General features: G+C 40.1%; 1 protein-coding gene across 3 annotated transcripts in view; it reads right to left on the bottom strand.

Moving 5' to 3' along the window:
• The window catches only part of LOC112107989 (tensin-3-like), a 163,888-nt gene that overhangs the window by 89,431 nt on the left and 60,694 nt on the right, over positions 1 to 13,763 (bottom strand). For all 3 annotated transcript variants that reach the window (XM_026654018.2, XM_026654017.2, XM_026654016.2), the window contains one exon: positions 8,614 to 9,873. In XM_026654018.2, coding sequence (XP_026509803.1) covers positions 8,614 to 9,873 — 1,260 coding nt within the window. The remainder of the gene's footprint in view (positions 1 to 8,613; positions 9,874 to 13,763) is intronic.

A 13,763-nucleotide genomic window follows, 5' to 3' on the forward strand; every position in this document is an offset into this window, starting at 1 on the left:
TAAAAGTAGCAGTAAAGGTTATAACAAGCTGTGGACAAAAATTCAAGTTTGTAGCTTTGTAACAAACAATCATGCAAATATAACAAAGGTGAGAAGATGATGATAATGAAGGGAACTTGAAACTTATATGTGTACAGTGCTCATCTGATGTAACTTTTAGCCAAAGACTTAAGTACAACTGCAGGAATAAAGGAAAATGGTGTTGATAGTGCAAAATACTTCAGAATAACAACCACTTTGCTTCAGATTCACAAAAGAGAACAAGAGGATTTCTCCCCCAAGATGTACAATGGAATTCAGGGGTTGACTGTTTTGAGCTACATACTGAGAACAGGCCTATTCTGATGACAACTTGTGAAGAAAATAGTGACAAAATAGATGGAACGATCACAGCCAAAGTAGTCAACATGGGACTAAAGAGAAATGTAGAAGATCTGCTGATTATACCGAAACCTATTTCCCTCACCTTGGACACCCTGCAGAAGGATTGCTGCTTTACTGCTGCTGCTGTTGAAATTTGGAAAGAACTTGAAAAGCCATTGAAGAAAGAAATACCAAACAACAAAGTTAAATTGCAGACAATAAAGAAGTAGATGGATCAAGTCCTTATTCCACCTAATTTTCTTGCCAATATTCTCAAGCCAAAGTAGATGCCTAACTGCTGAAGAAGATGCTGCTATGATAAGATGCTATGCATCTAATAATTACCCATCAATAATGCCAACCGTAACAAATTTCAGGGCTGGGGGTGAACCTTTCAAGCAGTACATGTTTAATGATGATATTTTAAAGAAAGTCCCCACTGAACTGGTGCAAGTCACTAGCTGAACACCTGGAACCAGAACCTGTTGAAGTGCTAAGCCAGCTTTTGACAGCAATAGCCTCTTCTACACGCACAGAAAGAATATTTTCTTCATTTGGACTAATTCAAAGTTGAGAAATCAATTGGGAGTTGACAAGGAAAACTTGTCTTTCTCTTCTAGTACATCAGTGTTGGGTAACCTGTGGCCCATCAGGGTATTTCGCTGGCGGGCTGCCAAATGGCTTGTTTACATTTGCATGGCTACCCAGAGCTCCCAGTGGCCGCGGTTCGCTGTTCCCAGCCAATCGGAGCTGCGGAAAGCAGCGGCCAGCACATCCCTGCGGATCACCAGTTTTGAGATCTAATTTTGAGATTTTCTGCTGTGGGGGTAGATTTACCGTTGTTGGCACAAGAGCTATGCTGCCAGGAGGCTGCTGCTCCGCAGACCTGGAGAAGAAGAGGTTGCAGGAACTGCCTCCACATCAACCTTCTTCCACAGTGCTCTTTCTACAGTGTATGGCCCTGCGCACCCCTGCTTGTGCAAAAAGACAATAGTCCATTATTAACCTGGAATAGACTCCCAATGTCTAAAGAAAAAAGAACAGGAGTACTTGTGGCACCTTAGAGACTAACAAATTTAGTCTTTAGACAATAGGAGTCTATTCCATCATCTATCTGTGCAGCCACAGTAACTCATCATTAAGATGAATGAGAGTTACTCATGCATACTGAAAGAGAACAGACCTCTTCGTTTCAAATAAGATTGAAAGGATCAAGCCATTAATATATACATTGCTTAAACACTAAAATCTCCAGATTCACAGTCAGAGAGAAATATCATCTCAAGCATGGATTAATCAGGACTGACTCTGTAGAAGAGCACATTGCACTGTGTCTGTGAAATTTGTATATAGGTTTGTGATAATCTTTCTAAAACTGAACAGTTTATGCCATAGCCAGAAATTTATTTTTTTCTGTTTGCACTTATAAAAATACCGTTAGCACAGTTCATAATGATTTGCAAGTCAAACTATTCTTTTTTATTCTACACCAAGACTCTGTAGACAAGGATTTAACTCTCAGTAATTCACTAATCTGAAATGTACCAGGACCAATTTTCTCCATAGGCAGGATATGTCACAGTGGCTAGTAAACAGATATACAATGCTGGAATGTGTTACTAACTAGTTTAATCAGAGGAATGCTTATCCACCTATAACAGACTGTACAGTGGATTGCCATTTAAGTCAACATTTATAATCAGTTAGCACACAGTCATATGCAAGACACCACAATTATGATAGTATATTAAGTAGTACAAATGGATTCTACTTTCCTGTATCTAGAAAAGGAAATAAATACGATAACACAGATAGCACTGTGTTAAAAAAAATCAGCACGTACCAATAGTTAATTATAACTACTGCAATCTCTAAAATCTCTTTACCTTACAAGAGTTACTGTGTGGTCTTATTTAGTTGTGTTGATCTTTAAGGAGTAAATTAATGACCAATATTTGCATAGTAACATACTAATTCTGATCTTACACCAAATGTAAATCTATAGTAACTCAGTTGAAGTCAATGGAGTTCAACCGTTGTAAATTAGGTCAGAATCAGGCACCAATATTAGTCTATGGGATATACAATATCTCAGCGCTTGTACGGTAACATCCACATCCATACAGAAAGCCTTAGACATCATATTTGGACATGCCACATTCTCCTGTCACTTTGAAAAACCTTTCAGATGGGCCAAGCTGCTTTCCCATTATACATAACAGAGTAGAAGGAAACATTTGGAATAGCTCAAAACGTTATTTAAAAAAAATACAGATATGTGAAAGGATTTCTCTCTCTCTACTGTAATAAATACACTGTAGCAGGATTTATGACACAAGGATTTGGATTACCTTCAAAGCTATGTTTTTCCATTAACCAAAGGCCTCTGAAGATGTTCCAGACACAGGTAATCAGATGATTAGCTACTTCATTATTATTCAGTTTGCATCTAGGTTTTTGAGGGGAGGATCTGTTCAGACAATCCAATAGTATGCCATGCTTGTCTCTGCTGTTGCCACCCATTGTTTTCTTTAGTTTAAACTTCATTTTCTATTTAATTAGCTGCCTCACCTCTCTAGGGCTTCTTTAAATTCTGACCTTTGCAGAACCGAGCTAAGCAAAAGTTCCCTGGGAGAGCAAGAAGTCATACTCCTCCACTAGTTACACATGGCAGGCCCACACTGATCAGTCAAGGCTGACTCCAGGAAGTATGCTCAGAGAAAGCAATAACCCATATAAGGGGAAAACTGTTATAACTACATTGACAGCTGCTCTATAACATCTACCCTTAAAAAGGAGTGCAGTTATACTTGTTTTTTCTTCATACCTGCCTACACATGGTGACAGGCACAGAAATATCTCTCAATCACGGTGATCAAACCCAGATATTGCATTCTTTTCCCTGGAAGCTGACTGTGCAGCTCAGAGACATGTGTTCTGTTTTGTCAGTTAATTCTTAAATCATTGAAGTAGAAGAAACCATAACATCTTACAAAAGAGATATGGAGTGAGTCAAGTAAGAGGTGAGCAAGAGTTTGCTTTTAATTTGCCTGAATAAAGCTAGTGAACAAAGAAGTTAAATTTCTGTAAAGCAGTTTGTATGTGTGCAAAAGAGAGTACATGCGTCCAGGGGTACGTGTATGAGAGAGAAAGTACCCCAGGATAAATAAGTGAAAGAGTGAGTGTGTGTCAGTCCATGAGTGTGTGAAACTGAATTTAGAGAAGAGTGTGTGTGTCTGTGTGTGCACACAGGTCAGCCCCCCCATTCAAGATCACCTTCACGTGCTTTTTGACACGCACATTCTCTTTTTCATGCACACTTCACACCTACTTCTCATACACATGCCAGACCCTCCACTCACTTACTCTTCAACCCCCCCCAACTCAGTTACACAAAGCCCGACTCTACCCCATTCACCCCTGCACCTGCCAAGTCACTGCATATTCTCAGTGAGTCATCCTTCCAGACTTCCAGTCAACCTCATTCAGTCACCATTCAGTCCTGACTTGTCAGTTCTCTCCATCCCAAATCAATCGCTTCTATTTCCTCTCCTCCTGTCTCTCCAGATTTGTCTGCTAGGTCTTTGGAGGGAAATATTGGCGCCTGGAAGGGGGCTGGGTACAACAGCAGTACTGAACCTGGACTCAGACAAGATGACAGCAAGGAAGGAACAGGCCTGCATCAGTGTACTGTGAGCCTGATCTTCATTCCCCCTCCATGAGCCTCAGCTAGTGGGAATCAGAAACAATCAGAAACCTGGGGCCCATGCAGCTTGTTTTGCTTAAGTATAGTGAGCGGTGCTCTCCCTACAGGCCAGACAGCATAACAGAAAAATTCTTCTTTTGGCTTAGTTGCAGCTACACTAGGGAGCTTTGCCTGAATAGGGATAGCTATGTCGCCCTGGGGTGTGTGAATTTTTCATACTCCTCGGTGATGTTGCCATTCTGGCAGAAATTGTAGTACAGACAAGGTCTACATCTGGGTCCAAATTTTTATGTCTAGTCTTGAAGGCAGGGGGGTAACCATTAACCCTTTTTATCACCCGATAATTCAAGTCTCCTCACCCACACAAGGTGACTCAAAGCCCATAGTCAATGGGAGCCTTCCAAATTAAGGCAATGAAGATCTAAAGGGCAGTTGAGTCTCATTCATTGGCCAATAAACATTTGGCCTTTTTGCCATCCAGTGTTGCTGTGAATTAGTGATGATTTTGTATGTGTTTATGTACTGGAGATAAAGTGTGCTAAAGTAACCAACTCATTTCACAGAGTTAAAAGAAGAAAGATGTTAACGTCTTTCAGTCACTACATTTATGGGCTGAATTTAGGCCAATGAGATAGAAAGTCTCTGGCCATTAGCAGTCTCCTGAGCCATCCAGTCCCTCTCCCGCTTGCCACATTTCCATCAGAACAACCTATTTAAATAACATGAAGTGATGATCTGAAAATCACTCATTGATCCAAAATCTGAACCCACAACAAGAAAAGATAGTATCACCTGGTCCCAACCTTGCCAACGAATCCAGAAGAGTGATGAGCACTGAGACCCAACATATCTGAAACATTATCGTTTTTAATTAAGTCCCATATATGTATAATGGACAGTTCCAAAGGGTATTTTGAAAATCTTTTCTAACTCTCTGTAAAGGAAGATTTGAGCAGCTATTGATGCTGAACTATGAGAACTTGAGGATGAATTCTCTCTCAAACCTCGACAGAAGTTTTGGAATTAGAGCTCTCAACTTTAAAGTCTTATTTCCTGTTCTTTTAAATATGAACAAATGAAAAAGAAAAATTCTAGATCGCAGAGAAGATAAATCCAGTATTACTAGTTCTGTAGTAAATTATGCATAATTTTTGTTAAAGTACTTCTTTGTATTGTAATAGTCACATTGGATTTCTGCAATATGTTCTACATGGTGGAGTACCTGAAGACCATTTGGAAACTACAATAAGTGTAGAGTATTATAGAGGTAAGTGCTGCCCAGAGCCCGCACCACTCCCACACCCCACACCCCTGCCCCACCCCTGAGCCTCCTCTCGCACCCAAACTCTCTCCCAGAGCCTGCAGCCATCCCACACCCTAACCCCCTGCCCAGCCCTGAGCCCCCTCCCGCTCCCAAACTCCCTCCCAGAGCCCGCACCCCTTCCCCCACCCACCCTGGTGAAAATGAGTGAGTGAGCAAGGATGGGGAGAGCGAGCAATGGAGGGAGGGGGATGAAGTGAGCGGGGACGGGGCCTCGGAGAAGGGGCAAGGCAGGGGGTGAGGAAAGGGTGTTTGGTTTTCTGAAATTGGAAAGTTGGCAACCCTAGCACTACAGAACAGTTGCGATCAGCTGGAATGCTGATGGTGAGGCTCCCTAGTCTGAGGACTGGGGGCAATGCAATTATTGTTCCAAAGAACAGCATTCATTGACATTCAGGGCATGCTGCAAGGAGTATTTGCCCAGGCTTTCGCTGAGATGGTTGTTTAAAGAGAGTTTGTGGGAGTTGGGTTTGGCAGGTATTTTGTTAGCATTCCGATAACGTATTCTTTTCCTGTATTGTACACCTACCTACATTTGCAACAGATATAAATTGAGGGAAGAGGGAGAAAAATCAAGTGTCTATTCGAGGAGAGGTCAGGTCTAGACACGCACCCAAATCATTCATGCTGCTTATTTTGGCCCTATCAAAGGGAATTAGAAAATCAGGAATTGTGAAAGGTGGGTGCAGCTGATCCTGTGCAATTAGAGAAAAAAAATTTTACACCATAGAATATCAGGGTTGGAAGGGACCTCAGGAGATCATCTAGTCCAAGCCCCTGCTCAAAGCAGGACCAATCCCCAGACAGATTTTTGCTCCAGATCCCTAAACGGCCCCCTCAAGGATTGAACTCACAAACCCTGGGTTTAGCAGGCCAATGCTTAAACCACTGAGCTGAGGGATATTCTATTCTATTCTTATCCCTCCCCCCGAAACATGCTTCCTCCCTGAAACAAACAACAAAACAGATACACCAAAACTATTCAATATTTGACTATTCTGTTTACAGTCTGCTAAGGTGTTGAACACATAACAGAACTGTGAACAAAATGCTAGATGATACTCTTAAATGTGTTTGATCACAAGAACACGTATTTCAGGTGGAATGCATAAAATTATTACTTTTGGGGTGTAGGTTGAGGTTACAGAAGGAAATCAATGAATGCCAAGAACAGCTGGATTGTAATAACAATTGGCACTTATGCTGCACTTTAAATGTGTTTCTTTTAGTTTATAAATTGTGCTTACTAGAACAGTCTTATAGGAACTGATTACATTCTCATTTAAATCAACTGAAGGGAGCCTTTTCATTGGCATGCTTGGGAAGTGGATTACAGCCTCGGTACATATAACTGTATGTTCAAAGCACAGTATAATACAAACATCTAATGAGGATGTACAAAACCTGGTGAGGTAGCTTAAAAAATGTATTCTTCATTTAGACACGGCACAGAAAAATGACTTGCTTAGAGGCATGCATGTTAGTGTGGTAAAGCCATGATTATGAGTTTTCTGACTCCTATCACTGTGCTCATGCTACTAGGCACGTTCCCTCTTTGTAACTACCTATCGGTGTGATTTCTATAAACATATAGTAACCATTGTGCTTAAACTTTTCATCTTCTTTAATTGCATGTCCACTTCCAGAACATGTCCCACCAAAGACTTCACTTCCGCCAAGTACAACCTGTAGTGGGCAAAACGCTTATCTGGCTTCATACATGTGATGCAGCGATGTTGACTCCTTTTTCCTTTTTGAGAGTTCTAGAAGTCATGAGCAAAAACCAAACAATTCTTTCTAGGCACAAATGTTTAATCAAAGGATAAAAATGGATGGCTTATTTTATCCTACTCTCTCTTCCCCTTCACTGGCTCCACTGAATGTCAAAGGGCAGCGTAGTTTCTAATGGGCAAATCTCACTTTTAATTTCTGCACTGAACTAAGCATTTAAAGATTCAAGTCAATTATAGACGAATGTATTTCAGTCTAAGATATTCCCTGAACAAAAATTCTGTGTTGAAATCTAGTTAAAGTTGCCCAGCTAAATAAATAAAGTTGCCCAGCACAACCTTAAAAAAGCCAAGAAATCCCTAGTCTTTAGCCAGCCCTTGTAACGTGCAACCACGACTTCATCTCCTCCACATTACCTCACCAACACCCACCCCATACGAAACAAATACCTCTGCCCTCCACGCCCACACAAAACATGTAACACTGAACTGCAACTATGTGGAGTTGCATGGTCATTTTTCTAATTGTTCGGAATACCAGATTGGGCTTAAACTAAAGTAGATGGTTAGTTAGTGTGTATGGTGTAGATTTTTAATTGATGGTTACATGTTTAAGTATTGTGTTAATAGAAGGAATTAGTTGGTTATTAAATAGAAATACGCTGCGATAGTGTTTATCATTTTGCACAGTTGTTTATTCTAGTACTGTTATTCAGGTGATATAATGAGGAAGAATGGTGTTGTATTTTGATCTTTCAGTAACTGGTTTTTGTGGTCACGTTAAGGTGAAAACCAGAGGTAATGCATGGGGTTGTTAAACTACTGGAAACCCAAAGAAAAAAAAAACAGAACAAAATTTCAAAAAAGGGAGCATTTTAAAATATTTGATCTGCAGAAGTTATTAGGCTATTTTAATGAAAATATTCACAGGAAGTTCAGTTGTGCCATGAAGGATTATTGTGCCAAATTTGGAGATGAAATTAATTCAGAAATACATAAAACAGAGGAATTTCCATCACATTTTATGTGGAAATTATAATGTAACCTTAACTTCAGTGTTACTGCTGATGACTCCACAAAACTGCCTCACATTGTAACTAATAGGATTTTCCATTTTTTTAATTCTCCCCCTTAGAGGAGGAACAGCAACAATCATTCTTGCGGCTCTTCCACGGAACTCTACTGAACAATTAGGTTTTGTTCAGGAGTATTACATTTAAAAAAAAAAAACTCAGAAGAGCAGCCTCCTAAGGCACTTATGATCTTGGCGGAAAAAAACATTTATTAAAAAAAAAAAAAAAAAAGATGAATGATTATTCAGTTTCATCCCCTCATTCCACAGATCACTATGAAAAGAGGGTACCAGAGATAATCTATCTCACACTGGCAATCATCTGAAAGTAATAAGCAATGTCCTCCATTCCTGCTGTGCGATATCAAAAGAAAAAATGCTGGGAAAAGCATTACATTCATGTATTATTAAAATAACTTACCATGCCGGGAAAGATTCCTGTTTGTGACCTCTCCTTTCTCACGGAACCCAGGGCTCACGCTGAGCCCTCCTACATCCCCATCAGGGCTGGTGAAGCCATTCACTTGACTCGTGTCCCTGGAGACTGTGTTAATGCGGGTCGGGATAGGTTCAAATGTAGGGTCCAGTTCCAAGATCAGCCGATTCAGCTGCTCAATTGACTGGTCGATATCCAGAGTAGGAGAGGATGGTAGGTCCTCGGCATTCACTCCTAAAGCCAGGCCATTTGTGTCTTTCTCGGCTACTAATCTGGATTTAAAAGCCTCGGGCACTGGGTGTTCTGCTACTTCACTGGAACTTGGCACAGCCCCTATCCCCCGCTGCACAGCATCTCTGCTGCTGGATCCCCGGGTGGGTGTGTCAGGGATTCTGGGCTGGCTCTGCACATTGCCTGAATTCTGTACAGTGCTAGGAATGCCAAGCCTTACTTCACTCTCGGGGGAGTAGGTGTACTGGTGAGCAGTGACCATCTGCTGTTGGCGCACCCAAGTCTGGGTAGAGTAGTTACTAGGGCCATAAGCCTGAGGCTGAGCGGAAACAGGAGGATTCCTTTGCAGCTGCTGGGATTGCTTAGGCTCACCACTTCCAAATGATCTCTCATACAGGGGGTCCACACCTATTCCCAGGTCAGGGGCCAGAGCACTGTGGTGGTCCTCTCCAGTGTTGCTTCCAAAGCCATCTGAGAGCAGCGAATTCTGACTGCTCTTGTGGCAGCTGAAGTTTCCAAGGTGGGCTGAGTGCTGCCCTTCAGAGGAGGACAGTGTCCCGATGCTGTCCACACTGTGAAGGTCATGGCTGGGCATCTCATCATCCAGAATATCTGTCTCCCTATCCTTCAGTTTGGTGTGTCCGTTCACATGAACCTGAGCTGGCACTATGTGGCGAGTCCCACTGTACTTGCTTTGGGCATCAGTCATATCCTTGAGGGGACTGACTGAGTTTTCTAGGCCGAAGCCACTAAGTAGCTGGTCCAGCTCTGCCTTCTCTTGTGGGCTCAAGCCCCGTTTGATTCCCGGTGCTGGATGCTCCTCGGTCTTGTCCGTCCTTATAGAAGTTGTTGAGTGTCCTGAATCACTGCTGACAGATAGAGTATGGTCACTGTGATCAGGGCTGCTGATCACAGGAACCCCCTGGGCTCCACTGGGGATGCTAGTATCTGAAGAGCTCTTCTTTCTCACTTTAGCATAAAGACTGCCATCAATAGGACCCTGGGTGTGGAGCACTGTGAAAGGAGAAGCAACAGGGTCAGGGAAAGAAAAGGACAGAGTATTAGATACAAGCATTGAACAGCATTACATTACATTACATTGCAGAGGTACTGCTGACAGCACACTCATTAATTTTCTTTGTAAATACATGCTCGTTTTAAAAACCAAACATCAACCAAAAGCACTCTCTTGCCTTATGGAACACATTTCAATTTACAGCACGGCCCTTCCTAAAATTGTAGTATGAAACAAGAGGAGAAAAAACAGTTATGTACATGACCTTGTAGCAAAATACAATTCTCTACTTTTATACTTTCATAGAAGTGAAATCATGGCGGTGCAATAACAAGACCACTGTTTACACTGGTTTGAAGACCCACACTGTTACGTACCGGGAATTTGAGAGACATGACCAGGATCCATTCCACTAAGACTGAACAAGGTCTACTGGAACTTTCATGTTGTGCTCTTAGCATATGTTTTGCAACTGCCAGTCTGCCAGCTCCTACTAAATATGTTAAACATATTACCACTGATCAACCGCTATTGTTTTCTTTTTGGTAGCCCACAGAAATGACAGGTACTTAATCAGAGCAGGAGTCTGTGTGCAGCGTATCAGAACATAAACAGTATCACTCAACAGAGGCATGAACACAAAATCTAACTAGCTTTGTATGATACATATTGTATATACCTATATACCTTTAGTGGGTATTTTCTTTTAAATTTTAATAATGTCAAGGCAACTATTTCTCACAAGTCAGAGTATGAAACACAGGGATAAAGAGAATCAGGCTAAACCTCAACTCCACAAGAAAGAAAGAAAGAAAGAAAGAAAGAAAGAAAGAAAGAAAGAAAGAAAGAAAGAAATCTACTGCACTTGTATAACATTTGTCATGGAGTATGACCATCCTTGATTTTGTCTCTGATCTGCAAAAGACTTTAATTAAGAAGTTCATATCTAGTCAGACATGCAGAAATTGTATGTAACTGAGAAATTTTATAATATGCAACAATAATTGGGGTGGGGGGACGCAAGGGAATGTATCCACTCAATTTAATAGTGTAGAGTGCGGAAACAGACCAAATTCTGCTCCTGATTATACCAGTGCAACCCTTGTAATGTCACCGAAGTTGCAGCATTGTAAATGAGAGTCTGTGTGAATCAGGTTTTATAGGAGTGTCTGCTAATTTCTGAGCCAGGTGTCACATTATGACTCCAAACACCTGCAAACTTACTCTACCTACAGTATCTACATAATATAAACAGCTTAAAGGGACCGGTCAATGGGACCGCACACATACTTAAGATTACGTGCATGCCTAAATGCTTTGTTGGATTGTGATCAGAGAGAACACAGGTAGCCTCCTCGACAACTGAAGATTTATTTCAAGTTTCCAAATCCCTTTTGTGTTCAAAATGTCTATATTTGGCTATGCCCAACACAAAACGTTTTGTTTGTTTGTTTGGAAGGTTTCAGCAAACTTGGTCAACTCATTTGAGTTACTTGAACATTAAACGAAACCACTCTTCTCACATATTCTCTCAAAAACTTTTGGACTTGTTTAATTCCGAAATTACTAAAGCTGTAATCCTGAACTGGGCTTGTTTTTATATTATTCAATAAGATTTTAAAAAATACTCTTAATTTTGAAGAATATTGGCTCTGTAGCTTTAATGTTATAAGTATCTGAAGTTGCCTATTTCATGCATAAGATGTACTTTTCTACCATTCATTTTTTAAGATGTAAACTAAGCTCACTCAAACTGAGAGCATCCTACATCCAGGAAGTCTCATATTGAGACTTACCTAGAATGAAAGTGATGCCAAACTAACAACTACAAAATCAAGACAAGGAGATCTAATGTCATATCAAACACATCCCATTCACAATCCAACATATTCTAAAGGAGCTTCCAAACTCAGACCACACTTTGATAGTCATTAACAAAGGTTATTCCTAAACCAGAGCATCCCAAGGCCGCAGCATTGAAAATGTCTGAATTATCCTCAATATATGAAATAACTGAGCATAATTGAACTAGGAGGTTGGTCTCACATCTGTGGACATGTTACTACACGAAAAGCAAGAAAATATTGTGTAATAGGCTTTGCAGATTTCTAGATATGGCCATTATTCAAACACATACAGTATATTTAATTCTGGTATCAGAGGGGTAGCCGTGTTAGTCTGAATCTGTAAAAAGTAACAGAGGGTCCTGTGGCACCTTTAAGACTAACAGAAGTATTGGGAGCATAAGCTTTCGTGGGTAAGAACCTCACTTCTTCAGATGCAAGTCTGATATATCTATTATTCTTGGCACTGAAGTCATTGTACCTCACTCTGATAGAAACAATTTTCACAATTTTCTCTATATTTGTTTATTTTTATATACATTTATTTTAAAAAGTTATACAATAGAACTCAGATGAATTCCAAAATTAGTATTACGCTCTCAACCTCAACACTGCCCCCTGGTGCATATTCCTTAAAATAAAGTTTTCATCTCATATATAATTTGTCAAATATAGTATACTATTCTGCAAATAGGAATATTTTACACAACCTTATGTTCACTACACATGCATCATGCTGTATTACTCCATTAATACCACTAAAGAAAGAAATAGTTTTAAAACACAAACAAGTTAGGTGACTGAAAATGCCATGACAAACAGACTGTCAGCATCTCATCAGTGACTCTTTATTCTCTAGAGAAAATTTGTCAGAACCGATTTTTACATAAGATTCTGAGGACTTCCTAATCAGTTTGGGTTGGAAATAATAGTGTGAGAATAGCCTCCTCCATGTTATTTCAGCTCTAGCTCTTCTGGTAATAGAAAAAACCAAGAAGCAGAGAGAACATCTTCCTCAAACATTTCAAAACCTCAAAAGAGTTTTGTTTGGCCCCATCTTATTTTATCCAGATCACTTCTCCCATCCCTGTTTGTCGGGGTTCACTAAAGGAAGATTTTGATAGTCTTCTAGACATTTTGGGCCAAGGAGAATAAATGAAGCTCTTACTATGTTTAAGTGGGTACATATTCTGACAGTTTAGGGAGTAATTCTTTTGGGTTTGTTTATGTAGCTCCCACTGATTTCAAAGAGGTTTGTGCAACCATAGGTAGACTAAGTCCCTTAGCTATTACCTAATTCACAAACTGAATGTGAATCCTCCTCTTGCTTTGAAGAGGACTCTCACAAAACCCTCCATTTGAAAGTGCAATTTTCTGTTGTATGCACAGCCAGGAAAGTAAAATATGTGGTTTCGTTTTGGCAGGATTCATGGCTCATTTACAAGAAAATTTATATTAGGCAGGAATTCCTGAAGAATCATTTGTTACCAACATTTGAGACTAGTTTGACCATGAGGAAACTACTGCATTAAAATTTAGGTCCAGACAAATATTTTTTGAAGGTAATGGACAATTTAGTCTGTATACTTCACATTGCAAGGTCAGCTGACAGATCTGATACACTCACAGATGGGATGCACTGTAACAAGTACAATCTTTTCATGGCATGCTTAAAATTACACATTGGTCATGAAATTTTCTGAAATTACTGGTTAGTCTGACTATTTTGTGATTTCAGAAAGGGCCTTATTCATAATGATAATGAATTCATCAGTTTATAATGGCAGGAAAAATGATTTGGTTGGAAAACATATTATTTGTATGGCACACTGCCAAATTTCCTCCAGTTAGAGCACAGCATACTGAATGTTATGTGAGAGGTCTAACAGGTTTCAGTCAATAAATAAAGGACAAATTTCTAATTTTTTTTTAAAGAGACCAGACATTATGAGTATGTTTCTAGTTAAGAAAAGCACTGCAAAGAATGTCAAAAATTAAGGTTCTGAAAGAACAACAAAAAGCGTAAACCCATCAGGCTAGAACAA

This window comes from Terrapene carolina, unplaced genomic scaffold (assembly GCF_002925995.2).
Source record: "Terrapene carolina triunguis isolate 2854851 unplaced genomic scaffold, T_m_triunguis-2.0 Scaffold179, whole genome shotgun sequence".
NCBI lineage: Eukaryota > Metazoa > Chordata > Testudines > Emydidae > Terrapene > Terrapene triunguis.